Here is a 27,448-nt window from a genome sequence, read left to right as displayed (position 1 = left end):
TTTGGTTCGACCTGGAAACTATCCCAAAATCTCGGGCTACTCGGTACACAAAAAAGTATTGTGTGCAATTTGCTATTTTCGGAGCCCGGTGTGTTACTTAAAATTTATACTCTCACACGATTTACAACACTCCATCGTTCAAACGCAAACACAAACCATGGTGTGTGTAAAAAACGAAAGGGATCCAGGAGTTTACACTCACACAAGTTTTTTACACATACACACAAGTGAAACTTTTTACACACAAGTGAAACCATAACGTTATTTTGAGAATATTAGCGCCCAAAATCGTTTTTTTTTTGATTTACCGAAAAGCCCCGAAATCCTAGTGTGATCCGAACACGATCCCCCGACTTACAACTCTAAAATTAAAGAAACTATGAATAACAGCCCATGACGACTTTTTGTGATGAACAATTAAATATTCTTCTTCACAATTCTATGAAGAAATAACAATAGTAAATACCGAAACGAAATGTTCACATCTACATTCAAGTGATACATGATATTCTTGAAAAGTTTAAAACCATCATTGGATTCGTTTCTACTTGCATTCTATGATAATACCAAATTTAGTTTGCTTTAATAACAGGCATTTTGCTTCAAATAAGGAACCAATTTTACTGCTATTACAAATCATCATTAATTTTATAGGTTGTTCCATTTCTTCATTGTAATGGTTGGGGAGTAATGGACATGTGATCTTCTGCTATTGAATCTTTCCTTCAGCCTCATGTTAAATTCTGGAGGAATTAGAAACTGGCCAGACCTAGAAACATATGATGAATTATTGGTAAACACTTTTGTTTAAGTCTTTAGGATACAAACTGTATAGTTTATCATAATTTTGTGTGTATAGGTGTTTACTTGAGATTCTGGGTGTAGGTAATTGGGCCTGGAATGTTTTTTGTACAAAACTTTGGTATGAAGGCTTTTAAAGTACACAATAAACGACATAACCTTTACCAGGCAAAGTTTATGCATAAATCTTTTTCTTAAACAAGTTAATTAATTGTCAAACAAAACAGCAATAAAATGTTTACTTATATGATATCATTTCTCTGGCTTTAACAACTTGCAGTTACTATAAGCGCCTTCTAAAATGCTTAATTATGATGTAATCAATCACATTCAATCGTTAATTGTCATGCCTTGTTTATATTTATCTGTTAGTGCTAAATGTGGCAATCGTTATAATGTGTGTGAAAAATCGGTTCTATACTAATAGTAATTAATCAAAAACGGCTGTATAAAGTAGGTCATTGATTTTATTTACTTTTCTCAATATTGCATTTAATGACTTAGCCAGTTTTGAGGATTGAAAAGGACAAAAGGTCAACAAATTATGACAGGTTTTTAAATTAAAGGGCGCCCTTATGACTTGCTCTTTTTTTGGTAATGTTCTTTTTATAATTAATGTATTTATGTTTCTGTGCCAAAAGCCAAACCAGATTTGACTATCAATTTGCATTTATAATTGGATCCGTTCCCAATTGCAAAGTTATAAGCGGGCATGAAATTGGAATCCGAAACCGGCGCAAACACGATTTAAAAAATATACAAATCTGTCCAAAAAGTGTAAATGCAGGTAATATAATGCCGAGTTTAAGTGAGGCCCAAACAAGCGCGTTTTATTAAAGCCCAAGCCTTAACCCGAGGTGAAAAACCCATCCCGACTCATAAAACTGCTGTTTTAATGTCTCTTACTGCCAAACTTCAGATTAGAACCTAAAACCTTGTGATCATGCTTGTGTTACAGTTTACATGTCAAATGTCAAATATAAGTTATGTCCGAACCCGATTTGAAAAGCCCGACTCTACTCACAACGTCGGCAAATATGAACAAGGTATTCAAACACTTGAAAGGGGCATGTTGTTAGTTGTATTAACCTGTGGCAGACTTCTGTCACTGGAGGTGCATCGTCAGACTCCAGTTTAAGATGGAACCTCTGCAGCAAAACCACAATGAAGAAGAAGTATTCCATCTTGGCAATAGATTCTCCCATACAATGCCTTGAGCCTGTTGACATAAATTGAGTTCAGTTTATTTCGCTTGCTGAAATAGCGACACAAATGCACTGAAACAATCACCCATTAGGAAACAAGCTGCGCAACGTTGAAACGTTATGGAGCGCAAAAAAGTGGATGGCACAATTGGTGGATAAGACTAAACGCGCTGCAGCTACACCGTATTATATTTTAATGACATATAAACAGAACTGCACAGGCTGCAAGCTAGTGCGAAATTGGTTCTTTAAATCCAGTACAAACCCAATTATTTTAATTAAAGCCCAAATTAGGCCCAAAAGTTAGATTAATAGAGCTGTTAGCAGGCCCGAACCCGAAAGTATAAACCTGAAAACCAGACACGCTTTAAAATAAGGCCCAAGTTAAAACTGAAATAGATTTACTCAAGATGATATCAAGACACAAATGTGACCCAGTGTAAAGCTAGGCCCAAATCAGCTTTTTTTACCAAAAACCAAAACCCGAACCCGCAAGTACAAGCCCTAACCTGAACCTGAACCAAACTTACAAGTCTGGTTGAGATAACAGTTAAAATTGGAGTCCACTTACCGACAGAAAAAGCCATAAGATTTGGTGACGGTTTAAATTCACCGTCGTTGTCCAAGAAACGCTCAGGATCAAATTTCTCTGGATCTTCCCATAGTTTCGGGTCGTGGTGAATTGCCCATAAGTTTGTAATAACTTGTGTGTTCTGAAACGGTACAAGTCGTATATAAACTGGTCTGTCTAAACGAGTCGTTTTCGTGCAAAAAATTCACAAGTCATGAAAGTCCGCAATCTTCGAACGCAATCCCTAGACATATAGACTCCTGATGGGTTCGAAACTCATCACAGGATAGATACGTTTTTATGAAATGGCACTGGGTTTTAAAAGTTTATCCGGAGTCGATTCAACATTTTACTGACATTACCCGCTTACAAAATGTGTCATCTAGAAACCATTTTTTTGGTTTGAAATGTAATTTTGGTTAATAATTTTTGTTTCTTAATTGATATGTTCACAAATTATGATTTTTGTAAAGTGAACCAGTTGCCTTAAATGCTTTTCTTCAAAGTAAAAGAATTTAAAGTTTCCGTCAAAAGCCTAGAAATTTTTGACATTATTGATTATTATAGTTCGCTATAAATGGTCAGCTTTCAATACTTCTGGTCAGATTCATAATTTAAATTGAGTGTACCTTTGGAAGGTTGAATCCCATCAATTTTGTATCTTGGATGACTCGATGAGGGACACCTAGTGGCCCAGGTGTGCGTATTCTCAACATTTCGCTCATAACAGCCTGTAAACATAAAAATCAAAATATTTGCCAGAACCAGGATGCATTCGTAAGTTATTTTTATGTTGCCATGTTACTGCGTGTAACTGTTCTCTATAAAAGTTAGTAGAAACATCAGTAACGTTCAGGCCACACTTCAAGTTTGTCAAGCCAGATATGATAATTTTCGGTTTAAGTGACCTATTTTTACCTTCCGTATTCGATTGTAAGCCGTGGTTTATGTTTTTTTACCCTTCAGTTTGTTGGGCTTAGATGCGAGATTGGCTTCCTTTTTTGGCGTTTTGCCCAAATACTTTAGGCTGCCTTGCATTTTGACACAAATTTAATTTACTTTTGCATGTTTACATCTACTTGCAATAAATTCTCAACGCCTCAACATGCGGCTTACAATCGATGAAATAGACTAATAGAGTATTCACTCAACACAAGATTGACATAATATTTGTACTCACCTTAGTATAATGCATATCATCAAGGTGGGACATCTTGGGCCTCCCGTCAGGTCCAATCACCACGTCAATCTCCTTCTGAATCTAAACATGTTTTGTCATGTAAAATGCAGCAGTTTTAAACGTAGACGGAATTAAGTTTTGGATAAATATACGTGTATGAAGGCTACAGTCCTGACAAGCCGTTTATTTTGCTACTTTGATTGGGCAGTATATATATATATATATATACGTGTCTATTAAATAGAAAACGATTTGATTGTTATTTAGGGCAAGTTATAGTTATTGCAAATCTGCCATATAGCGAATTTTCCGCTAACTCCTATATTGTCGTTTGGCAAAATTGCGTGTAAAGTGGAACAAAAGGTTCGAAACCATTGTTTTTTTAGACTTCTTACCCTTTTCTGTACTTTCGGTCGGTTGGTAAGATAGACAAATGTCCACCGGAGGGCAGCAACAGTTGTGTCAGTTCCGGCCAGAAACAAATCTCGAACAAAACCGAGCAAATCCTCCTCTGTAACAAACACTTACTTATATCATCTCATAAAATCGTCGCAACTGGATTTGACTCTGTATTCAGCCTTGTTGTTACGTTAAAATGTCCCATGGTACATAGTTGTCTGAAATTACCCAAAGTACTTGCGACTAAACTGAATTGATTTACGGGTTAGATACAACTCGTCGTTAACTTTTACAAAATTAATATTTTCGGAGCGTTGGCGTACACCAGCGGTTCCCAAACTTTTTCATATTTTTGTCAAAACGGTCCCTTTGCCATTATTTTGAGGGCTCGCGGTCCTTGAGCCTAAATATGTATTTCATAAAAACGAAAGTTGATTGCAGGATTTTAGCCAGTTATGCAAAATTGCGCATAAAAGTCATCCAAACACAGCTTGTGACATCACAAACAGGACAAATGCACTACAATTGTGCGCGAACAATTACATTTTTGATAATTGTCATTCAATAAAGGCTGTTGTTAAGCAATGGAGACGGTTGATTCTCAATTCTACTTTGATTTATACTTATTTAGTGGCACAAACTGACGCCAAATAAGATTATAGAATTACTTCAACCGCTTTGCGGTCCCCCCAAAATTGCCTCACGGACCCCTAAAGGACCGCGGACCCCAGTTTGGGAACCGCTGGCGTACACAGACTACAATCTAACACCGGGAACTTACTGGTTTAAATCCGAAAGTTGCAGTGACGTAAAAATATTGATGTTTGTTTTAAGACCCCGAGGTATGAAACCAAAAACGTGGCCCCCAAGAGGCCTTTCCCGACTACATAACTGATACATTTTCAACGGGGGTAATTTGAAGCTTATTTGGGGGTAAATATTAGCTGGATTTATTAGATAAACGGGGTTAATGTGTTAAGAAACCTTTGGTTAGATTTTCTTCTGCTGTAAACGAATTAAAAATAATATTTAAATCTGCTGTAAACGAATTCAGGCCAGGAAATATTGCCAAGCAAAACTTCTTATAGTAAACGTAACATTAGGGTACCGTTGTAAAATGAGTTTGGATCGTTCTTAGTTTTATCAATTTCCTGAAGATAAGCTTCAACAAAGTCACGATATTCGTCAGTATCAACCTGGTCCTTGTGTTTTTCGATCAATGGTCTCAACATATCGTTGAGCTGAAAACAATTCTGAATGAATCACTCTGTTTAGTAGCATTGGACCATCGCAAAAGTGTGAAATTCTAGATTGCTAATTCAGTTACTGAAAGGTGCGTGTATTTCGTTTTCAATGAGTTGCGAGGTTAAATTATTCTAACTTTTGACAGTTATAAAGCATCAACAATTCTCTGTAGGGTACATACGTAAAACATTCGAAAGTAATGCGACATTTCTTTAATCATAGAAATTGTGTAAGAATCGGAGTTCAGATTCGCCATGAATTGTTTTGTAATATTCTATGATATTGTTGAATATTTTAGAACTATCCGTTTGTCATCGGTTAGGATCAGTGGTGGGATTCAATTTTTGTTTGTCAGCTGGTTCTATCACAAAAGTCATATTTTTCAGTCGGTTCCGTTACAAAAAGTCCATTGACAGTAACCAGTAATGCTAACCGGTTCGCTGATCTCATAAAATTTCGTGAGACGGTTCTATAGAACCGGTGCGAACTGACTGAATCCCACCACTGGTTAAGATTTATGTTATAAGTTATTTTATATTTTTAGGCTGTTTACCGTTTCTCTGGATTCTTCAAGGGTGGCAAGTGCATTCCTGAATGGTGGAATATGTCTCAGAAATGGAACTAAAACTAAAATCTAAAAAAAAATATTTCGCAAGTTAACATTTTCTTTATACACTGAGGACTGAGGCATATTTAAATGGTAAGGACGTTTCTAAAATGATTTGCATTAGAATTTGTTAAAACGCATACAAGGCATTTTAGTACTTGGCAGCCTCATTGTGATTTTGTGGCACTAGAACTAACCAAAAAGCCTTGCAACACTTCATTTAGGTCAATTTTTACACCAGAATGTTTCAATTCTTACTTCTGCTTGTCAAGTCAATAACATACAAGTACTAAACCCTTTACAAAACGAGAAAATAAAGATAAAAATCTATTTTCACTTCGCGTTACAACGAACAGGCTAACTTTGCACCCAAAATGTTCCTACAGACACTGTCAGAAAGTTTTAAGTAGATTGCTGGGTCATAAAGAGATTTAAAATGCTCTGCCTTCACAATCCAACCTTTTCTGGTGTGGTGGCATTAATATTAACCAATCATAACCCATGTTTAACCTAGTGTTGTGAAAACATAGGCATCAGTATCAGCTATGATCAAAACGACAACAAACCATAAAAGTGTTGGAATTCTCCCGGAACCAATCACCCAGAGCCCGGGACGCCTTAACAAATTTCTCATCATCGTACGGGAAGCTGTCTCCCACGACAAGTCTACAAATCACGTTTGCTACTGCGTGCATAATGGGTTTCTGTAAGTAAAGAGAAAGGTTCAATTTTCTTCATTTAAAACGGTCACATAAGTATTTATATATGGCGGTACAACCGTTTGAAAACTACTCTAGGTTTCTATTTTCTGAATACAGATGTCTCTAAGTGGGAAAATGGAAAAGACACAAATAATTGGTAGGATATATTTTAATACCGTTCGAATCCAAATTAAAGATTTAACAAGGCTATTTTGATTGCAGATAAATGTTTGTTTCCAAAATGTGGTTGACAATTATCCTATTTAACACTGACAATTATATCAAAACAATGGCTCTTATGTTATCCCTTTGTCGTTGCTTTTTGTAAGTAAGATAGATAGCTTTTAAAGGCCTCTCTAGGAAAGCCTATCTCATGAAAAAGATTTAGGCTAACAATTTTCCACTAGAAATGCTTATTTTTCTCAACAAGTATTATCAGGCATAACACGCCCCGGGCGACCAAACAGGACATTTTAGGTGACATTTTAAACGTTTACGGCACAGATTTTCGATGTGTTTATTTTCAAAGGGCAAGTCGTATTAAAACACGGTAAACTCAATTAGTATGGGGTTATCATAGTTTATCAATGAATCTCTTACCACCAATTTTGTATTTAAGGCCTTTGCCCTTTAGTGTATGTATAAATACAGACAATTTTGTTGAAAAATGCTATTCGAAAGATTGATTTTACATTGTGCAAATATATGCCGAACCAGAGAAAAAGGATTTCAACATGTTGTCATTTGTTTTCAGGGCAAATATTATTAAAAAATCATAAATCTGAACTCACGTTGATATTAAAGGGCTTGTGCTCATGCTTTCGCAGTTCTTCGCAGAGATATACAGCTTCTTGCTAAAGAAAGAAAAAACAAGCGTAAAACACATATCAAAAATTTTAATCATACAAAGGGCATATTTAACACAGTTGCAATTGGCCTAAACTTTCATGTTCTAACTAAGTCATGGGTTCCCAGACTTTTTTGTCTGTGTCCCAAATGTTTATTTTAATAGCGATTCGTGGCCCACCACGTGCTGTAAATTTGGGCACAAAAATGAAAAATAGAGTCAGACACAGGCGAAATGGTTTCTAGTAATTTGTTTTTAATGCGATGCGCTGGAAATTTAGCCATATTTGCAGCTATTATTTAGTAAATTGCACTAATTGTTTCTGAAAAGTTAGCTATTTCAATAAATGGCTACTTTCCAATTCCCGCTACTCACATACCTGACTAGGCTACTCACCCACTTTGAACTGCTATCTCCCACCCACCAGCTAAAACCCGTTGTTAGGAGACCATGACATTTCTTGTTAAATAATTATTATTTTGCAAATATTATGTTTTTCAAAACAAAGCGCCTAATATCTACTATATAACAAAACAGTAGAATGTGTTCAAATGGCTCTGTGGCCCATTAAAAATGTCTTCGTGGCCCAGTACTGGACCATGGCCCACAGTTTGGGAACCACTGAACTAAGTCCAAGTCAGAAACCCGGCCCTAACCCTATCCCATTTATTCAAAGCCGAATCAAGCCCCAACCCGACTGGTAAAGCCTGGCTTAGTTTACTAATGTAACTCTGATACACATGTACAGTCGTGCAAAGAAAGTGACTTGTGACAAATTCCCAAGAAATACAAAGATCAGGGTCACCCCAATCAAAAGATTAATATTCGCATTGAACAATCTCAAAGCACGCTCAGTGCCGGATTAAGGGTCTGCTGGCCTGTAGGCACATTTCATAAGTGGCCCGAAAATCAGGGTTGTCAACTAAAAAAATAGAATTATCAGTGTTGCCAAATCATTGTCATAAAGATCGTTGTTGCAACTATAACACAGGGTACCGTGCAAAAACTTGGTCATATGCCTAACTAAATAACAACTTTGCGCGTTTTTGCAATTGAAAACGCGTCAACTAGTTTTTGGAGGTTAATCTTACGGAGTAGTTTTTAAGTGGCCTGGATTTTCTGGTTTTAAACTGGCCTGGATTTTTGACTGGCCTGTAGGCACGTGCCTACTTTGCCTAATGGTTAATCCAGCACTGAGCACACTGAAACTTTACCGACCAAGAAAGCTAATCTGAAGACGGCAGTAATTTGGAGCACGTGCCACTAGCAGCAAATCTAAATTTTTTGATATTATTAAAAATATTTCCACACTCACCTCAATCCAATCCTCCATCACTGCTCTTCCGGCTCCCAACTTCCTCATCACAACATTTCCAAACTTCCTGTTTTCTCTCCACTTCGGTCCGTCGATACCAGCAACACCTGACAAAATGCGTATATGTCGAACTTAGGGACATAAACTTAACTGCCAAAGTACTGGTGTATATAGAACACAACCTGCACTGATGATGACAACAGCGATTCTGTATGATGTATTCTATATACACCAGTACTTTGACAGTTAAGTTTATGAGTAAATTACTTTTCAAGTCTTCAAGTGTATAGTGACATATACTTGTTTTAAAGACCATTGACAAAAGCTAGTAGATGGCAAAATGGCCTTATGGGACATGTTAGCAGATTTTGTGTTATTTTTGCATATCGTTTATAAGTCAAAAAGCAATCATAATCTCTAGCCATGGCTGGATTTGTAGATTTGAAAAGAAGTTAAAAAAATTCAAAGCGTTCCTTAACACAGCAGGGGTCGGCAACCTTTTTTGCACTGCGGACCGCTTTTGAAATGAAAATTTTACCGCGGACCGGTCATAAAAAAAACTACAAATATTTAGCAATAAAAACGCTTAAATTAGTTTATCATCCCCGAAATACATGGGCAAAATGTTCATAGCATTTAACCTGAAAATTATACGGCCCGGTAACTCCTCCCGGACCGGTACCGGGCCGCGGACCGGCGGTTGCCGACCACTGCCTTAACACAGCACTCACGAAATGCCATTTCTTTAAACAACAGCCAATTTTTGTAAAGGAACTCCACGATGCAAACTCGCCATTAGAAAGGTTACATGACCAAACTAAAGCACTATGCTATACAAACTATTCAATTTAAAAGTATACAAAGAAATATAAACCATTGAAAACGTAGAGACAACTTGAGTTTAATTGAGTTGAGTTTATTTCGCTTGGTGAAAGAAAACATAGCGACACAATTGCACTAAAACAATCACCAAGCCGAAAATAGCTGCGCAACGTTAAAACGTTACGGAGCGCATAAACGTTACAATACCTCTACGTTTAGTTAGAGTGTCGAGTATCACACTTTCGGGACGACCGGAAAATTCTGATCCCAGTTTTGCGAGCGCTTGGGTCACCGCATCAGGGCTACTCAGCACCACGGTGAAAGTTCTTAGCATCTTGACTCCCATCACTGGACCGTATTCCTGGCTCATCTCCTGAAAATATACGATCGTTAGATGGAGCTACAGAGTACGCTATTGAATTAAATTTGTTTAGGTCAGGGTTGAGTTGAGAAGTTTTTTTTACTTGGTGAAGAAAAATATAGTCGTTTATGGATTATGACACTTATTTTGGTAATGGAATTCGGGTAAACGCAGTTAGTATGCGGCCAATACAGGACTTAGTTGTTTTATGTAAAAAAGCATTTAAAAAGGGTTTAAAACAAAACTAAAGCGAAGAGGTATAAAATAGCCTAATTTCGTTGCAATTATGCTTACTGTAGCGTGCACACAGCCACTTTGCGAAAGAAATTATCAACAGAATTAACTTTTCTCGACACTTGGTTTTGCTAAAACAAGCGCGTTGTTAAAGTTTTTGTACATAAAACAACAATTAGCTTCAAGGCACGTCGTTACAGCGTTTTTAATCTCGACAAACATGTACCACCGTTTACTTTTTCAACCAGGCCTATTCGAATTGGCAAATAAGTTACAATAACTTTGTGACGTTAGGAGACTATCGCAAGTTGGGAGACGTTTATTTCAAGACAGTAATCAATTAGCTTTAATATAAACAACAAATATATTTCGCTTATACAAGGATTTGATTACAGCCCTGAAACAAACGTTTTCAATCTTGTGAAATCTTGTGAAAGGTGGAGATTGCTACACCAATGGTAACAGAATAGGGAATGATTCCCAAAATCATCTTACTAGGATTTAGGAGATTTAGTAGACTTAATAGTAGTTTTCATAGAGTAAAATTATTTATCAATACCGTACCTGGAATGCAATCTCTGCCCTTTTCTTTAGCTGAAATGCTGAGCCCACCACAGGCCAGCCGACCGGTCCTGGGGGGAAGTTGGTCGGTCGTTTTCGCCATTGCTTGATTGACCAAAGTACTATCAGTATTATCGCAGCCAAATACCAACACAATATGTTCAACATGGCGCTGTACTGTTCCAAACTACACAACTTCTGCTAGTAAGTTTCGACTGGGTTACTTCACACAAATTTATCTGCCTGTTTACGGCGCGATTTGAGTGGAAAATATGCTTCACGTCTGTTCACGTTAGCGTTGTGAATTTTCTTGCTCTTAACAGACGGATGTACTATAGACTAAAGGATGTGTTTCGGCATACCGACACCTGCATAACATTTAAAACGGCTGTAGGAACCGAGGCGGTCGTTATTTTTCCGTAGAATATTTGGTCAATTTTGCATTGTACCCGCGTCGAATGTTATGTTGCTATGGCACTGTGATAACCTTCTGATCTAAACCAGCGAAATACTGTCACCACGTTTTTTTTATCTGAAAATATCTTAATAACCATTGTTTGCCATATTTAAATGCAGGGCGCCAAACCGCGTGTTCAAACCAAGGGCATTTTGGTACACGTTTTCGACACAACAAATGCAAATCCTGACCTTAGAAGGGAACACAAAGCCAGGAAATGATTGTGGCAAATTAAATGTTGTATTCAACTCAGAGCTGCTCATAAACTCGAAAGACCGAAACCCGTTTTTTTTCAATTCCGTAGATCACCTGAATGTTGAGTTTAATAAAATTAAATTACGACACAAAATTGACCTATAGTAAAGTGAGGCAGAAATGAATCCTGTTTTAATCGGACTTACAACTATAGTGATGTACCAAAGTTTTGCTTGGCCAAAACACTTCGACTGAATATGCCTTATTGCCTATGTTTCGGTTTGGGCCGAACTTATTTTGAAAACACTTTTAGTGTTAAGGTCTAAACTTTCAAAAACGCCAATTTGAAATGTCATAAATATTGTAATTTATATAATATTCGGTTTCTGCCTAAACCTTTCGAGGTTTGGTACATCACTACTTGCGTGCACTGAGTGCTGTAATATTACGAGCTGGCCAAATTTTGAGTTTATACTCAACTTAGCTTACTTTAGGCTGTACAAAAAATCTTTGAGTTGATATGGATGGCTGATTTACAAGTTTTGACTTCATTTTGGTCACATTCTATTTCGCTTACAGTCGTCAAAATATTCAGAAACAAGAAAAACATAATGACAGCGTTGCACTCCACTTGAAAACAACAGAAAAATGGATAATAAATAATCAGAGTACAACATTAACGTTTTTCCTTGAGGTAGGAGGTTAAAATGTGGAATGTACGTTTATGTATTTCATCTATGAACATCGTACAGAAACAAATTTGGAATATGTTTGCATTAATACGGAGTTTTTAGCGGGTTTAAATCGGGGCCCTAACCAGAAAGCACAAGCCCGAACTCAAAACCCGACAAAACGTTGAATACAGTAGACACAAAAGTTGATGGAATTGCGGTGCAAATAAGGCAAAGTGTGAAGTCAGGTCCGAATCAAGTTTAGTTGAAACTCAAGCCCAAACCTGGCCCAACTTAATACTCCACAGTGCTGATTAACATTTCACCGACAGAGCAGTGTGTATATGTACGTTACTTTAAGGTGAAGGTGACCGAATTGTTTCCTAACGAACAGATACATCGGTTCAAGAAGATTTGTGCAGAATTAAACTAACACATATGAACTGGTAATTTAACAGTTACCAAAAAATCTTTCATGGAATAGATTTAACTTTTTACTTTGTTTTAAAACTGGTGTAAAAATAGGAAACGACTGTTTTTTCTTTTTTTTGCTTCGAAAATTTGGTTAAAAATACATATTTTGAACTGGAAAAAGATTGGTTTCACGTTTAAACCGTACATAATAAATATTGGACAAACACATCAAGAACACAACTTTCATTTGCGTTCGGTAGATATCATAAATCAACATAAACAGTCTTAAAAAACGAAACCTGTCTACTTTCTGTTCCATAAAAATAACAGATTTTTTTTCCGTTCGCACGCATCTAACCAAATAAGTGCACAGTATGTAAGCAGAATTCTTAGTAAAGAGGAAAAATACAAAAACATCAAAGATTACCAGGAGCACAGCACATGTTGATAAGGGCACTGCTGTCGTGTTTGATAAAAGTGAAACAAATTGAAATCATTGACGAAAAAAGAGAAACGGAAACCAAAACGGAAGCGCTATTTCATGTGGCAAAAATTGTGTTTTCCGGTCATACCAAAATGATATGTGCTGCCTGGAATCCATAAAATGAAGAGAATAATTTAAAAAACATAATATCAAATCGCACATGTTCAACATTAGGAATTTGTTTTTTGTTGCCGACCTGGTTTACCATTTTTTGTTTAGCAAAGGACCGCTCCAAATTTGTAATTTAAAATTATTACTCAAAACTATAAAATTAAAAGTTAAATTTCATGTATATCAGACAAACTTTTTTTGTTTGGCCGGACATTGGAGCTACACAACAATCTACTGTTGGCTCATGTGCAATGAAAGAAACTGATTTGTTGTAAGCTAAATGAATAAGTCTCGAATTATGTAAGACGTATCCATATTATTCTCCGCTTGAGGGCAACAAAGAGAATTTTCCAATGCAGTCGAGTGTATTAGAAAATACGGCCTTGTAACTACTATACGACACGAAACAATTTGACTTCATTATTGGTCATTAACTCTAAGGAAAATAGCTGAAGACATTTGTATACTGCAGTAACATGTTTCGCTGAAAACCAAGATTTTTCCCAGTTTTTTTTTCGGCCCACGTCACATTTTCTATTCCCCATTTCCTCAACGCCTTAGCATACATTTTTTCTAAATACTACCATTATGAATTCGAATTTGGAACCTTTAATCGGATAGAGGTTCAGGAACAGGATCATCGATCGCTGTAGCGACTTGCTTCGGTGGTTCTGTTATGCCAGTGGTTTGGTTGAACTCGTTCATTATAACGTGAGGAGTACTGATGCTGTCTTCTCCATCTTCTTCCACATCTTTCTTCCGCGTCTTCTTTTCAGCTAAAGATCAGATCAGTTTTATTATTGACTACCAATGCTTCACGACGCTGAACGCAAAACTATTTGTAAAACATTCATGCAACGTCAGAATTTGATCAATTATGTCACATTTTTATTGACGTGTCCAACAGACTAGACTCGTTCACTACATTTATACCTTGTCAGTGGTTTGTCGATTACGTCACTGTATTATTAATGACGTCATAATCAATGAACTAGACTTATTCACAACAATAATACACGTCATAACCAATTCGATTACGTCACTATATTTTCAATTACGTCATGTCCAACTGAGTAAATTTATTCGACGTCAGAGTCTGGTCGCTTACGTCACTTTAATGACGTCAAACAATTTACATTATATAAGAGATTTAAAAGAAATAAACATCTATATTTATTACGACATTCGGCAACGTGTAGTTTATATAATAAAGTTGAAATGGAGTCAAACTTTTGTGCGTAAATTAAACATTGTGTCCGCAATTATTTACAAAGTATTCGTGTAATTTACCGACTATCATGTTCTTCCTGTTAACAGTCCAGGGGGCGAAATCGCAGGTACGCATGACACGTCACAAACCGGCATGTTATGACGTCATATTGACAGATGTACAACTCCTTATAAGGTCTAGGGCAGGGGTCAACAGTTCCACCGACACAACTATTCCGTGCCTTATAGACGCGATGTTACGTTGTCAATGTACCGCATACATTCGTTTTGCGCCCTTCAACATTCTGAGTAAACGCGTTTTGTTTGATTTCGGCGAATTCGGCTGTTACGTCGTACGAATTCGAGGGTTTGCAAATAAAAGCGTTTTTAACCTGAAAATCACGTTCAATATGACCAAAACGGCGTTTGACATTGACACCGATTGATCAATATCGATTTAATGGAGAGTTATTAACTACAAAATGTAACATGTGTAATTAACCTGATGAAGGCGTCTTGTATAGGACGTCGAAACGTCGATTGTTTACAATAAAACTGCTGGATGAGCAATACTTCGTCATACATTATGCCTGGCAGCAATAGCTTATGTCGTGTGTAATTAAGTTGGCATAGTAAATTGCGTTTGAAAGAGGGGATCTTTAATTGGAATCGGACAGCGCCAAATGTATTTTTGAAAACTTAATTTTTATCAGTCTGTCGTTGTTTAGATTTTGGCAAAACAACGTTTTCGCCTTTACAAAGTTTGTTCTTGTGCCAAATGACAAACTTTCCACCAACTTTCGAAAACCCTAACATTATTTCGTATAGCCACTGCAGTTTCGATAACTTCGGTTATTTTAAGTACGTTGTTTCTTAACTTTCACAGGCTAAGATTATTACAGAGTTTAAATAGAAAAGGGAAATATACTGCGTTTAATTTACATAGCCAACTTCTAGCCTGAATTTACATAATAATGTTATGCATCTATGTAGGGAAAGTTAAAATCCGAAAAAACTCGCCGAAACAAAGATTAAACGAATATTGCTCACGATAATCTCATGTGACATTTGTTCACGATAGTATCATGTGACATATGATCACGATAATCTCATGTGACATTTGTTCACGATAATATCATGTGACATATGATCACGATAATCTCATGTGTCATATGCTCACGATGCCCTCATGTGAATGCATAACGGCTCACGTGAGTGACTCACCTAATTATCTTTGATGACGTCACTAGCCAGGCTTATGACTTATGTGACATATGCTCACGATAATCTCATATGACATATGATCACGATACTCTCATGTGAATGAATACCGTCTCACGTGAATGACTCACCTTTATCTTTGATGGCGTCACTAGCCAGACTTATGACTGTCGCCATGAATGCCAATCCGAACAAAATCCAGAAGTAGACGCCGATTCTGTACACGCTTGGGTATGACAGATCAGCATTCGAACCTAATAAACATATAGAAATCAATAACAAACAGTCCAGGTGTAAATTGTACATAAAGTCTCAAAAATATCCGGTCAAATTCAGTGCACAAATATTGAGTATATGTAAAACACTGGTCAAAAAATTTACCGAACGCGTTAAATTTGAACTGTATATTGGGGAACGGTTTTAATTTATTCAAATAAATAAGTTGTATAAAAAAATTGTAATCTGTCGCCTTTGTAGCAATTCTAAGAACCTGATATTTAATGTAGTGCGAATTTATTAAAAATTCAGAGGTTGTGCCACATTTCCAATAAACACCTTTTTTTGCGAACCGTATATAGTAATTTATTCGTAATCTTCGTAACATTATCGTTGCTTTACAAAAGCTTAACCCGGTAGTTTAAGGCCTACGTTTGTCATAACCTGTTGCATGGTTGTAGGTAGCTATTTGGTGATAAATTACTCCAAGTAAATGATGAAAAAAATGTCGGAGCAAAAGCAGCAAAAATTTTTTACATTATGTTGTCATCTTTAGCAACATTTTTAAGTTTAGGACATTAATATGAAATAAGTGTGCAAAATGGACTAAATAACGAACGATAAAGTGTAACATTGAAAGCTTACCAGCTACAAAGTCTCCAAACCCAATTGTGGTCAAAGTGATAAATGAATAATAGAAAGCTTCATGGAAGTTCCATTTTTCCACCGCTGTAAAGATAATTGCCGGAACTATGCAGAAGAAAAGGAAAAGTGCGGCCACCGTCACCAAAATCACAATCAGTTTTCGGACGGTTTCCCGTTTTGTCTGCACAAAATAATAGTTAAAATCGGACCAAACGACCAAAGTTTTGTCTCACAAGCTCCACTGATGAGTTGAATTGAGTTTATTTCGCTTGGTGAGCGAACACATAGCGACACAATTGCATTGAACCGTCGCCAAACAGGACATAGCTGGGCAACGTTACAAAACATTGAAGGGCACAGTTGGTGGATCATGACTAAACGCGCTGCAGCTACATCGTATTATGAAACGTCGAAACAGTTTGCACTGTCTGCAGTTTACTTTTCAAATTAGTGAAATAAAAAAAATTTTTTAAGGTCAATCTTGTATAAGTTATAAAATGCCATGAATAAATTATGCAAATCGCGTATTGAGAATTATGATCAGTTCTAGTGGTCAACCTGACAGCACTGAGTATTTCCTTCCTGCTCTGAGTCAAAAAGAATTTGCTGATGAATTGAATACAGGAAGGGTTTAAATGAGGGTCACGCTAAGATTTCTGAATTAAATCAACGACAACTGTGTCGTCTTATTTTAGACACATTAGGTGCCAATTTTAACACAATTTAGGAGCAGAAATTCCTTGGATATTTTGCCCGTAATTGCAACGTATTCGTTTTCTTTTACGTAACGAAAATATAAATGCCTCAACGGCAAGTTATACTGTATTATGCTACTAACAGACTGAAAACTTTGACAAGCCTAAGTCATCCACCGTTTTTTATGTATAGATATATATTTTTCAGTAATAGGCATCATCAGTATCTAAAAGCAACAAACAGGGCTAAAATTTCATCTACTAATTGTGACTTTTTGTCTCATGGGATTTATATGATTTCTATATTTTGTGAAGCAATTTACCTTCTTAGCCACTTTCGAATCGAGTCGTTGAAAAATCTTTGCCATTTTTTCGCCAATCGCGGCAAACATAATTCCGAATAGTGGAATCCCAATCATTGCGAAGAAAATACAAAACGTCTGTCCTCCTGAAGTTCTAGGACTGATGTTACCGTAACCTGGAAAAAAGCATTACTGAAACTTAATATTGATACATGAGGTACACATCATGCAATTCAGTAAGGCTACCACGGCCATGTACGGTGAGGGGTTTAATAGCAAGGTATGATAGAGTTGCAAGCAGGACTGAAATGGGGGCACAAGCATTCCATGTTTGCGGCATGTTTACGCAGCTTTAAAATGTGTCATAGAAACAGTGCGTTCAGACATTATCAACCCAAAAAAGAAAGGACCAGCGCTCTACCGCATTTGCGTCGTAATTTCATTTGAACACGAGAGGCATGTTTCCCACGTGCGCATTGATTTTTGTTTGGCGTACAGGCGTACATCACGTAGAGTTGTTTATGAAGCGCTATCTGCCAAATGCTGTTTATAGTAAAAGCCTTAAAAGTGGTTATAGGTTCGATCCGGGTTTAAGGCTTTTGCTTTCGGGTTTGGGACAATGTCGGGTCGGATCCTATTTGTCAAAATACCCTAAAAGATTTGATATAAGGCAAGGGTTCCCAAAATCCCCACCTTTTTTAACGAATGTCATTGAAAATTAGGTCTTTTGTCAACTTTACATGTTATATTTGCTTGAAGTGTCTATTTACACACCGCATGTACACATTAAAGTGAATTCTTCCCCAGGAAAGAATTTATTCCCGGTTGGGAATTAGGCAAATTAAAACTCTGGTATGGTTTTTAGTACGCACCTATTGTAGTGACAACCGTCCCAGCAAAGAAAAAAGCATTGTGATAATTCCAGTTATGGGCACAACTTGCAGTTTGATCTGAGTGGAACTGAACTCCGTTAGATGGCGCCTCTCGTATCACCTAAAAACGCAAAATATGTTGTCCATGTCAACTTAAGGAAACCTGCGGATTTTGAAAGTAAAAATTCTGTACCAGCAAATCAGGTCGAAATATTTTGGAAACTCCCAAGTGTTTGCTTTATGGCGCAACATTCGTAAACTAAATAGCTATTGGTCTACGCGTAGGTCAACACAAGTATAACTTACGCGTAAGCTAATATTGTCATGTGGTGTAATATAATATGACTCATATAAAAAGTAAATTGACAAAGAGTAGCTTGACGGTTAATAAACGAACCACTGTATGCAAATGCTACCTTTAGTTACTTTTCATGTTTATCAGGTGGTGTAATATTGGTTACACATTTCTGCGGTAAACCGCTGCTTTGATAAGCGCTTACTTTACCTCTTACATATGCGCCACACTCACTTTCTTATGAGCCCAAGCCACATAACGCTTTTATAATACGGTGTGGCTGCAGCGCGTTTAGCCATCATCTACCCATTGTGCCCTCCACTTTTTTGCGCTCAATAACGTTTCAACGTTGTGCAGCCATTTCCGGCTTGGTGATCGTTTTAGTGCAATTATGTCGCTATGTCCTTCACCAAGCGAAATAACTCAACTGCTTTTTGCTAAGCTTTTTTACACAAACGAATCCCGTTCAAGCCCGTGGACATAAGTGGCAAATTATACCAATTTGCAGCTATGTATAAACAACTCAACTTTTTTCGCTTATTGGTTGCTTTTTATCTAGTTTTGTACGTTTAAAGTAGATAGCTTTAGCTTTAAAAAGGTTTAATATAAGTTGAAGCCTAGTTACAATTTTCTGCATTGCTGTTCAAACCATTTAACATTGGTGTTAATTAAGTAATGTTTTGTGTGTTGTTTTCATGAACTTTTCAACTTCAAAACACTTAAGTGCAAAACACTTCAACGCTTTTTACAAGCCTTAGCTACAAGGGTACTTTTGCGGTTGCCCAGTTACATTTCACTACTTGGACAATAGTCTAAAAATCTATTGTGCGCCAGCAAGGATACTTAAAAACGTAATGCTTGGTCGTGTGATATATTAGCAAGTTCTTAGTGCCGTTGATCCATTCTATTTCTGTTCTATAATACATCTGTATGCTACTGCCGTTGTGGAATTACTCAGTTTAGAATCAAATAAACAAAAACCAACCAAGTTCTGCATTGTCAATTCGGCCAAGGCGTGAACACACAAGGCGAAGGCCTTAATACGTACAAACTGGCCATAATCAACTGCTTAAAACCCAGTTATAAGCATCTCCTTCAACCGACCTGTATACACAAAATCTTAAACTTACCTGAATCAAATTACGCAAGTCGTCGCCATTAAATGTAGTGTTGGTGGAAAGATTCGTCCCCACTTTGTCGAAGGCTGCTTGCAGTTCTTGCAAAGTTTTGTTACATTCGCTTTCCTCATGTGCAAATTCCAATGCGTAAAATATAGCTGCACCAATGAGCAAATATACTCCATACAGCCCTATAAGCAGTATAATGTATTTCCAGCGCATACTGCGACTGGCAGTATACAAATTAGAACCTGAAAGCCTCTGCAAGAACGTATCACTAGTCTGTGGTTGTGGTATCACATGAGGCTGAGCTAAAGTTGCGTAAATCGCCAGAACCGCTGACTGTATCCTGTTATAAATGGCCCACGCGTAGTGAAGTCATGCGTAAAACGTAAGCTATGCGATGTTTACACCAGGACAAAGCGGTCATTTATCACTTGCGATGCGCTTGGCCGAAATAAAACGTATCAGTACAATACGCTTGTTCAAGCAAATCAATTTATCTCGTAACCAGAAAGCGATACAAAATAAAACAAACGTTTTTTTTTGGTTAACCTGGTCTCAGTCAACATGGCGGTTTTACGTAGCAAAATCGATAATTCTTAACACGGCCAACACTCGTATTGACAGTATTTATTATTTGCTAACCTGTCTTAAATCAATGCCTATAAAAACAGGTATTTGTGATTTTGAATTGAACCCATTGTGTAACACTGTTAAAAGTTTTTTCAGATAATTTTTAACTAACACCTTAAAAACTACAACACTTTACATACGCCATTCTGACAGAACTGGTTAAAACAGCATTAAAACATATTCTATAATGGCACACCTAGTAAACTGGCCATTTTTGCTCAATAAACATTTATATACCGCTGTTGGCATTCCCTCTGAAAAGTGATGCCCTTTCTCTAAAACCCAGGTACCCTTTCTTTCGGACGCACCCTTAACGCATGATTCCGTTTTTATGGCATTGTCGTAGTTCTGTCTACGTTGTTGGGCGGCCGCGGTTTCTTTTTGGCGCTTTACGCCTACGATTTTGTTTCTGTTTGTCTTTCGCTTTTGTGAAGCAATGGTGCATTGTGACCAAGAATACCTGAATGATGACAATGCAACATGTTCTTTATTTGAGTATTTATCCAGCAACACAGTTCAAAACTAGTAACATTACAATTTCTATCACTGTGAGCTACAATTCCTGAATGACAACAATGTAATATGCTCTCAAATTCGCTATTTATTAAGAAGCACAGTCCAAAACTCGAATTATAACAATTTGTTCCATTGTGACCAACAATACCTTAACGAGGAGGACAAAGGAATATACTTAGTGGTATTTATTGAGCAGATCAAAACTAGTAATATACCAATTATTCGTGGTTTAAACTATGGAAATAAGAACTTGTTTGTTGTTTGGCACTAGTGTTGATCCAATGTGCTTAATACTACACTCCAACGGTTTTGCAAAATCGTAGCAACACGCTTGTATTAAAACAAGCCCAAATTCGAAAAGAGCTGGGCAACGGTTAAGACGTCATGTGCCAGTGTCTCGCCGAAAATAGGTGGACTAATGGTGAATAAACGTTATCCCAAATTTTCTGTTCCACAGCGCGACCTAGAGGCCAATATATGGGCTGCTAACCTGTCCACATGATTCAATTCAAGTATTAGGAAGAAGTGTACTACAAGCCTATAGAGCAGTGGTTCTCCATTTAAAACATTTTCATTCTTTCCCAATAGATTATTTAGTAGATGCTAAACTATTCAAAGATAATCTATACCAGGTTTTATTCCAGAGCTTAAATGTCTGTACAAATTACCATATGTACAAATTAAAGTACATTCCTACCCTTAAGTTTTAACATAATTCCTTCCCGGTTGGAAACCACTGCTATAGAGGGTTTATATAAGAATTCTATTCATAACATTATACTCTACGACTACGTGTTTCACATAAACAGCACTTAGCAATACTTCCGGCACTATATTTGAAAAGAATGGCTCTAATAAACGTTAAAAATTTAAATGGATGTTCTAAAACTGATATTTGAAACAATTAAGACAGTAAAGGTAAGAACTAAAACATTTTTTTTGTGAGCCCAAGGTCAAACAATGACTCTAGAACACAATGTGCGTTAAAAGACAAACGGTTTATTTAGTGTTTTAAAACTGAGTAGAAGGACATAGACATAAAATCAGTATCTGTACATATGTCATATATAACAAAGTAATGGTCAAATAGGGTAAAAAATATCAGATTTAGGGCTTATTAACCCCTTCACATTACCTTAATTATAAAAATGTAAACATCCCTACACAACAAATTTATGCAACTGACTCAACGATATTGCAGCTTCTTGTATGAAAGTGTATGAGATAAAATGATGCATAAAAGCAGTGGTGGAATTTAAATTTTTTGTCAGTCGGTTCTATCACAAAAGTCATATTTTTCAGGCGGTTCTGTTACAAAAAATCCATTGACAGTAACCAGTAATGCTAACTGATTCGCTGATCTCATAAAATTTCGTGAGATGGTTCTATAGAACCGGTGCGAACCGGCTGAATCCCACCACTGCATAAAATAAATTATTATCTTCCCAGTCTTCTTCCACTCCCAGCACCAACAGGTCTTGCCGGTCCACGTGGCCGTCTTGGACCAGTGTTCGTGTTCCTCTGGCTCATTTTTACAACAAAGTAGAGAAATCCAAGCAGCAAGAGCCCTTGCAAGCCGAAAAATAGCAAGACCACTAAAAACATAACTGTCATCAGTGGCTCCACGACATGGGTGCCCACATTCCAGCGTGGAATGCCTAATTCCAACAGTTTTTGGTTCCACGTGTCGAACATGGTTGGTCCATTTTCCCCATTGTTAAAAATTCCGCTTTGAGCATGGTACTGTGGGTCATCATTTTCTCCATGATTTACTGTGCCCTGTAAGATAAATATATTTGTGACATAATACAGAAATGATGTATTATGCTCAGAAGAATCTGTTTAATCGTAAGACACATTTGTCAAGATTTTTATGCAAATAACCAAACAATTTCGTTGGGTTGTGATTTACAATCCCTTTGCAATTAAACAAAATATGCAGTTAACTGGATTCATTTGTATTTTATATCAGGGGTGTGCAACCTGCGGCCCGCGGGCCAAATGCGGCCCTTTGATAAAGGTTGTGCGGCCTGCGGAGACGCTCGAATTTTCTAATTTACTGGCAAACGAGTCCAATTAACACATATTTTTGAGCAGATTGGTGTGCTATTTCTATGCGACCTGGCAATATTGTGACTATAAATAAATGCGACTTTTACTTGTTAACTCAATATAAGCATATTTGGTATGCAACAAATTAAAATCAACTTGTGGTGCGGCCCACGATCTGATCATGGTAATTGTATTTGGCCCCACAGTAAAAAAGGTTCCACACCCCTGTTTTATATGATATAAATACACTTGCCTAAATGTGTTTTTTGTAGTACCAAATTCAAAACAACACACTAAAAACACAAGCCACTGGGTTTAACCAAAAAAATGCTTTAAACTCTTACATATCGGGTATTAGAGTCTTACATATCGGTTTCTTGGGCCAGAACTAGTTTGTTGTACTCTGGGATCATCGTCCTGTACAATGTCACCATTTGCTAATATCCTTACCATTGTTATTGCCTGTAAAACATACAAAATCCCTTTGAAAGGCAAAATACATAAAAGTACACTAGAAAATCCAGGTACAAACGATAAAATAATCTCATCAGAATCACACAACTAAAAAAATCTCCATAAAAATAACATTATAATAAAATTTATGCGTTAAAAAATTCTTCTGTAAAGGATTCATCGTGAAAAGCCTCCATTTCAACAGCAGCCTTACAAAGTTCACCATCTGATAAGCAATCAGTCTCCTTTGTCATGGTAGTTGTTTCTGCAAACTTTATCATTTCATCATCAGAGACAGAGTTTATTTCTGCTGATGTTTCAGCTTGTTCAGCCAATTCAATCAATTCAGAATCTGAAACTATATCACAGTTATTTTCTCCTTCAGATTTTATCATGCGAATTATATCTGGCGGAAAAGAAATGACGTCTGATCGGTAGTCAGCATTTCTGCAAACAGGATCATAGCATTTCTGGTAGCAGGTCAAAGTTGAAAGTTCAGCAACATACATGATTCGGTTGCTTTTATGTTCACGGCCAACATTAAAACAATACCTTGATTTGTCAATGTTATACAGGATGACATTGCTAGATGGAAAATGTGTCCAGTTTTTAACATAACCATCCGGATTTCTGCTTTGGACTAAACTAGTCACAAAATTTGCCAGTTCACCAAATGGGATATTACTATTGCTGTCAGAACTGCAATTTGAGTCATTGGTAAAATATTTTGGTGATAGGTTGTTGTTTGTTTCTTTGACACAATGCAATTTTTCCGCATTCGTATCTGGTAACGAAGAGAAATTAATTGTCTGATCTGATTTAATGTTGGTAATAAGTGATGCAAGAAAAATTAGCTGTGCCTTTGACTCTTCTGTTTGCTGCAGTGCACCAGAATAACATTTCTTCTTTTTCTGAAGTTCAGTACTTGTGTTGTGAAAAATACAACATGGAGTACCAGGTTGAAATGGAAAGGTACAATCAGCTGAAAGCTTCAGTTCAACATTTTTACCCACTTTACTTGACATAAACATGCGGAAATTACGATTCTTTGAATAAACACCTTCGTCAATAAACAATACCTCGCTGTCATCAGAATTTTTGACCAATAGTTGATCGAATTTTTCAGAGTTAGGAATGTTACATAGCCAGCTTTTATCTTTTTCACTGGATAAAAATTGCCTTAAATCATTACAGATCTTATGAACAAAATATCCACATTCAAGGTTGTTCCGGAACGCTGCATTAGGGAGATGAAAAATCAAGTGTTGACTAAACTTAACTGCAGTAGTTGAATCCAATTGCAAAGCATTTTTGGCACTTATTTTGATTTTAAACTCCCTTTCAATACAACAACAAACATATTCAATCCATAATTTGACCATAGAATCACCGTCTTTGTCATGATTAATAGTTTTGTCAAATTCCAAGTCAAAGTACAAATGACATGGAGATTCATTTGTTATTACTTCATAAAAATGTCGTTTTCCATCAGGGAGTGATTTATAATAGAACCAAAATTCGTCAATACTGGCAACACCAAATCTTCTAGTTCCACTTTTTCCATTATTTTGATCTTTGTTTTCAACAGCAAAGACGAAAGTGTGTTCAGGAAATGATTGAGAGAAAAATATCGCCTCACTTTGTTTGTAAAACAGTGTCCATACCGGTGCAGGGGCGCTAATTTCGTGAAGTCTTGGCTTATAACTTGGTTTGATTGGGTTGTTTTTAAACTTTTTGCACTTGTTTTCCAGTCGAAGTTGGCGTAAGTTAACATGCCTTGCCATACTACACTTTCGGCTTTGAATCCAGTCAGAACACAACACATAGAAAATACAAATATTCCGAAAAAAAAACTACATACTAAACAAAATACATTACAAATATAAATGCTTTGTCATGTTTTTGTTTTTGATGAGTTAGCACTAGTTGACGTTGCGCCAAGTGACAACTGAAGCGTGATATTTCTGAACGTTCTGTCCAAATTAACGTATTTCTACAAATCTAGGAATATTATCCATGTCTTTTGTCCTTTATCTCACAAAATAAAAAATGCTCTGTCGTGTTTATTATGCAATTAAGCACGTAAGCAAGTCTTAAAAAAACATAAAGCGGTGTAGCTGCAGCCGTTTACCAACTACCTATGCACTTAATAACGTCTCAACGTTGCGGACCTCGCCCTGACTTGGTGAATATTTTAGCGCAATTTCGCTGCTACGATTTGTTTCATCTGGCGAAATAAACTCAAATTAAAACAAACTGGGCTCGAAAAAAATCCACAAAACGATGGCATACTGCCCCGTGCAGTGCCAATTTGGATGTGATTGAAGGTGTATCTCGACAGAGGCAGGCTGTGGAAGAGAAGGCGTACATAGGTTAAGATCCAAGCGGTTCTACCTTAGCAACGTATTCTATCCATCGTTCGCATCTACGAGAGACAGTCACAGGGCAGGGGTGGGGTTGGCCCTCAACCGAGCGCGAAGCATCGGGAGGGCGTATGTGGACGTGAAGTCACCGCGCGCGTTACTTGATTCACCTATCGAAGCAGATCAGCCAATCAGCGATCGAATACCGGACAGAATGAACCATCTTTCACATCCGTAAGTAAAGTGGATTTTTCGCTTTATGTACGCGGCAAGGTCGACTAATTTTTCGTTTGTGGTGCTTTGCGTCGACTGTCGGCGACTGCAGTAATTGATGCGCATGTCTCGTCTCGACAACGAGTTGCATAACAATACGATATACTGATCAAGCGTTTCGTCCACCAGATTGCATATTTAACAAATTCGCTAAACAAAATATTAGTTGTTTTGATAAACTTAAAACTTTACTGACGTTTCGCCCACCAAAGCGATAGGGCTTCTTCAGGGCAATGAATGAAATATTGCGAGCACTCAAGCGAAAAGCCATGTTTTTTGTTTAGCATCACACCAGTTGAATGACAAATTTGTCAAATACATTAAGATATGTTGCCTATTGTTGTTGCATTAGGAAAAAATGTTTTGGAACTTTTCTTGTCTACGCTGTGAAGACAGAAACAAGTAGACAGCAGTTTGAATCTTGGCAAAGGCACAGTTAAAAATGGCTGAGTTTGTTTGCAACAAATGCGCCTGTTTTTTAGATTTAGTACATGCCAAATGAAACAATTCTTTAAGTTAAATACTTTTACCAGTTGCCAACTGCCATCTTGAACCTTTATTGAAGAATTATTTTCTTATTTGACAATGGAATTTGTCTGTGATGTAACAAGTGCATTTAAATTCCCTTCATAGTGAACAAAAATAAAAACTGCAGAATTTGATGTTACAGGTAGTTGCAGTTGCGTTTCAACAAACAGACTAAACTCTTTTTTTCGTTTTTTACATTTACGTTGTTGATTTGCAAGTTAAATAGATTGATCAGTTTTTGTTCTGCTACTGGTACTGCTAATGTTTAATCAAAGAAGAAGTAGTTAAGATATGTTTGATGTGCAAAAGCATTTTGTGATCTGTGTAAAAATATGTTACCAAGACTAAAGTAGATGTGTTAGTCGCATGCAAGACAACTTTAGTTTGTTTGTTGTTTTGCTGCTGTTGCCCCTTACCACAGTTTTACTTAATTTGTTTTTAATTAGCAATACTTTCTGGTAGTTTAAAATTCAAACCAGTTTAGATGCTAGTAAATTGTACTTAGTGACCGTTTATTTGCTTGTTTAGAGCAGTGTGCTCTTTTTTCCCGTTGCTGTGACCGACATTTTAGGCCGATACACATACCTAAAACCAAAACGTCCAGCTAAAGAACTGAAATGTGAAATAGCATTTTTACAAGAACGAACATGTTTTAAACTGTTGGACCATGTAAATAATCATACATACACTATCTTTACAATGGTATTTCACAAATATGTACGAGAGCACATATTTCATTATGAAGGCAATTACTTGTATTGTATGTGCACAAAAGGTGTAAAGTAGGAGCTGAAATTTTATTGACCAATAAAAATCATAATCCCAAAGCCACACCACGTGACTAAGCGACTTCCCGCTACTGTGAGGGATTAA

General features: G+C 36.9%; 4 protein-coding genes across 4 annotated transcripts; all 4 read right to left on the bottom strand.

The window, feature by feature from the left end:
• Window positions 1-641: 641 nt before the first annotated feature.
• LOC145232677 (cytochrome P450 2J6-like) lies at window positions 642-11,017 on the bottom strand. Its single transcript, XM_080097341.1, has 13 exons — window positions 10,853-11,017; window positions 9,901-10,066; window positions 8,872-8,978; window positions 7,501-7,563; window positions 6,575-6,712; window positions 5,955-6,035; window positions 5,265-5,397; window positions 4,153-4,268; window positions 3,758-3,838; window positions 3,207-3,308; window positions 2,578-2,719; window positions 1,891-2,020; window positions 642-769 (listed from the first exon to the last, which is right to left on the bottom strand). Exons 1-13 carry the CDS (start codon window positions 11,015-11,017, stop codon window positions 649-651), a joined length of 1,545 nt encoding a protein of 514 aa, XP_079953467.1. The 3' UTR covers window positions 642-648.
• Window positions 11,018-12,024: 1,007 nt separating this feature from the next.
• LOC145234118 (potassium channel subfamily K member 10-like) lies at window positions 12,025-20,405 on the bottom strand. The gene is made up of 6 exons (XM_080098896.1): window positions 19,767-20,405; window positions 18,342-18,462; window positions 17,491-17,645; window positions 16,473-16,653; window positions 15,743-15,865; window positions 12,025-13,957 (listed from the first exon to the last, which is right to left on the bottom strand). Exons 1-6 carry the CDS (start codon window positions 19,974-19,976, stop codon window positions 13,791-13,793), a joined length of 957 nt encoding a protein of 318 aa, XP_079955022.1. The 5' UTR covers window positions 19,977-20,405; the 3' UTR covers window positions 12,025-13,790.
• Window positions 20,406-21,885: 1,480 nt separating this feature from the next.
• On the bottom strand, window positions 21,886-23,411 carry LOC145233570 (protein FAM241B-like). Its single transcript, XM_080098325.1, has 2 exons — window positions 23,325-23,411; window positions 21,886-22,685 (listed from the first exon to the last, which is right to left on the bottom strand). The coding sequence occupies exons 1-2, from the start codon at window positions 23,409-23,411 to the stop codon at window positions 22,344-22,346; spliced, it is 429 nt and encodes a 142-aa protein (XP_079954451.1). The 3' UTR covers window positions 21,886-22,343.
• Window positions 23,412-23,420: 9 nt separating this feature from the next.
• LOC145233569 (DNA-directed primase/polymerase protein-like) lies at window positions 23,421-25,997 on the bottom strand. The gene has a single exon (XM_080098324.1). The coding sequence runs from the start codon at window positions 25,193-25,195 to the stop codon at window positions 23,558-23,560; it is 1,638 nt and encodes a 545-aa protein (XP_079954450.1). The 5' UTR covers window positions 25,196-25,997; the 3' UTR covers window positions 23,421-23,557.
• Between the last annotated feature and the right edge of the window lie 1,451 nt (window positions 25,998-27,448).

The sequence above is a fragment of the Phallusia mammillata genome, chromosome 6 (genome assembly GCF_965637545.1).
Source record: "Phallusia mammillata chromosome 6, kaPhaMamm4.hap1.1, whole genome shotgun sequence".
Taxonomy (NCBI): Eukaryota; Metazoa; Chordata; class Ascidiacea; order Phlebobranchia; family Ascidiidae; genus Phallusia; species Phallusia mammillata.
The sequence above is the reverse complement of the archived record's forward strand: the minus strand, read 5'-3'. Positions and strand labels throughout refer to the sequence as shown.

What these genes read in the sequence shown, in the direction of transcription:
- LOC145234118 (XM_080098896.1), bottom strand. Translation starts at nt 19,976, where the DNA reads ATGCGCTGGAAATACATTATACTGCTTATAGGGCTGTATGGAGTATAT. An exon ending in ATTCGAAAGTGGCTAAGAAG is followed by an intron (nt 16,654 to 17,490) that starts GTAAATTGCTTC and finishes TATTTTGTGCAG; the next exon opens with ACAAAACGGGAAACCGTCCG. An exon ending in GTTTGGAGACTTTGTAGCTG is followed by an intron (nt 15,866 to 16,472) that starts GTAAGCTTTCAA and finishes TATGTTTATTAG; the next exon opens with GTTCGAATGCTGATCTGTCA.
- LOC145232677 (XM_080097341.1), bottom strand. Translation starts at nt 11,017, where the DNA reads ATGTTGAACATATTGTGTTGGTATTTGGCTGCGATAATACTGATAGTA. An exon ending in CACTCTAACTAAACGTAGAG is followed by an intron (nt 8,979 to 9,900) that starts GTATTGTAACGT and finishes GCATTTTGTCAG; the next exon opens with GTGTTGCTGGTATCGACGGA. An exon ending in TGGGATTCAACCTTCCAAAG is followed by an intron (nt 2,720 to 3,206) that starts GTACACTCAATT and finishes GTACCGTTTCAG; the next exon opens with AACACACAAGTTATTACAAA.
- LOC145233570 (XM_080098325.1), bottom strand. Translation starts at nt 23,411, where the DNA reads ATGGTAAGGATATTAGCAAATGGTGACATTGTACAGGACGATGATCCC. An exon ending in CTGGCCCAAGAAACCGATAT is followed by an intron (nt 22,686 to 23,324) that starts GTAAGACTCTAA and finishes TTTATCTTACAG; the next exon opens with GGCACAGTAAATCATGGAGA.
- LOC145233569 (XM_080098324.1), bottom strand. Translation starts at nt 25,195, where the DNA reads ATGGCAAGGCATGTTAACTTACGCCAACTTCGACTGGAAAACAAGTGC.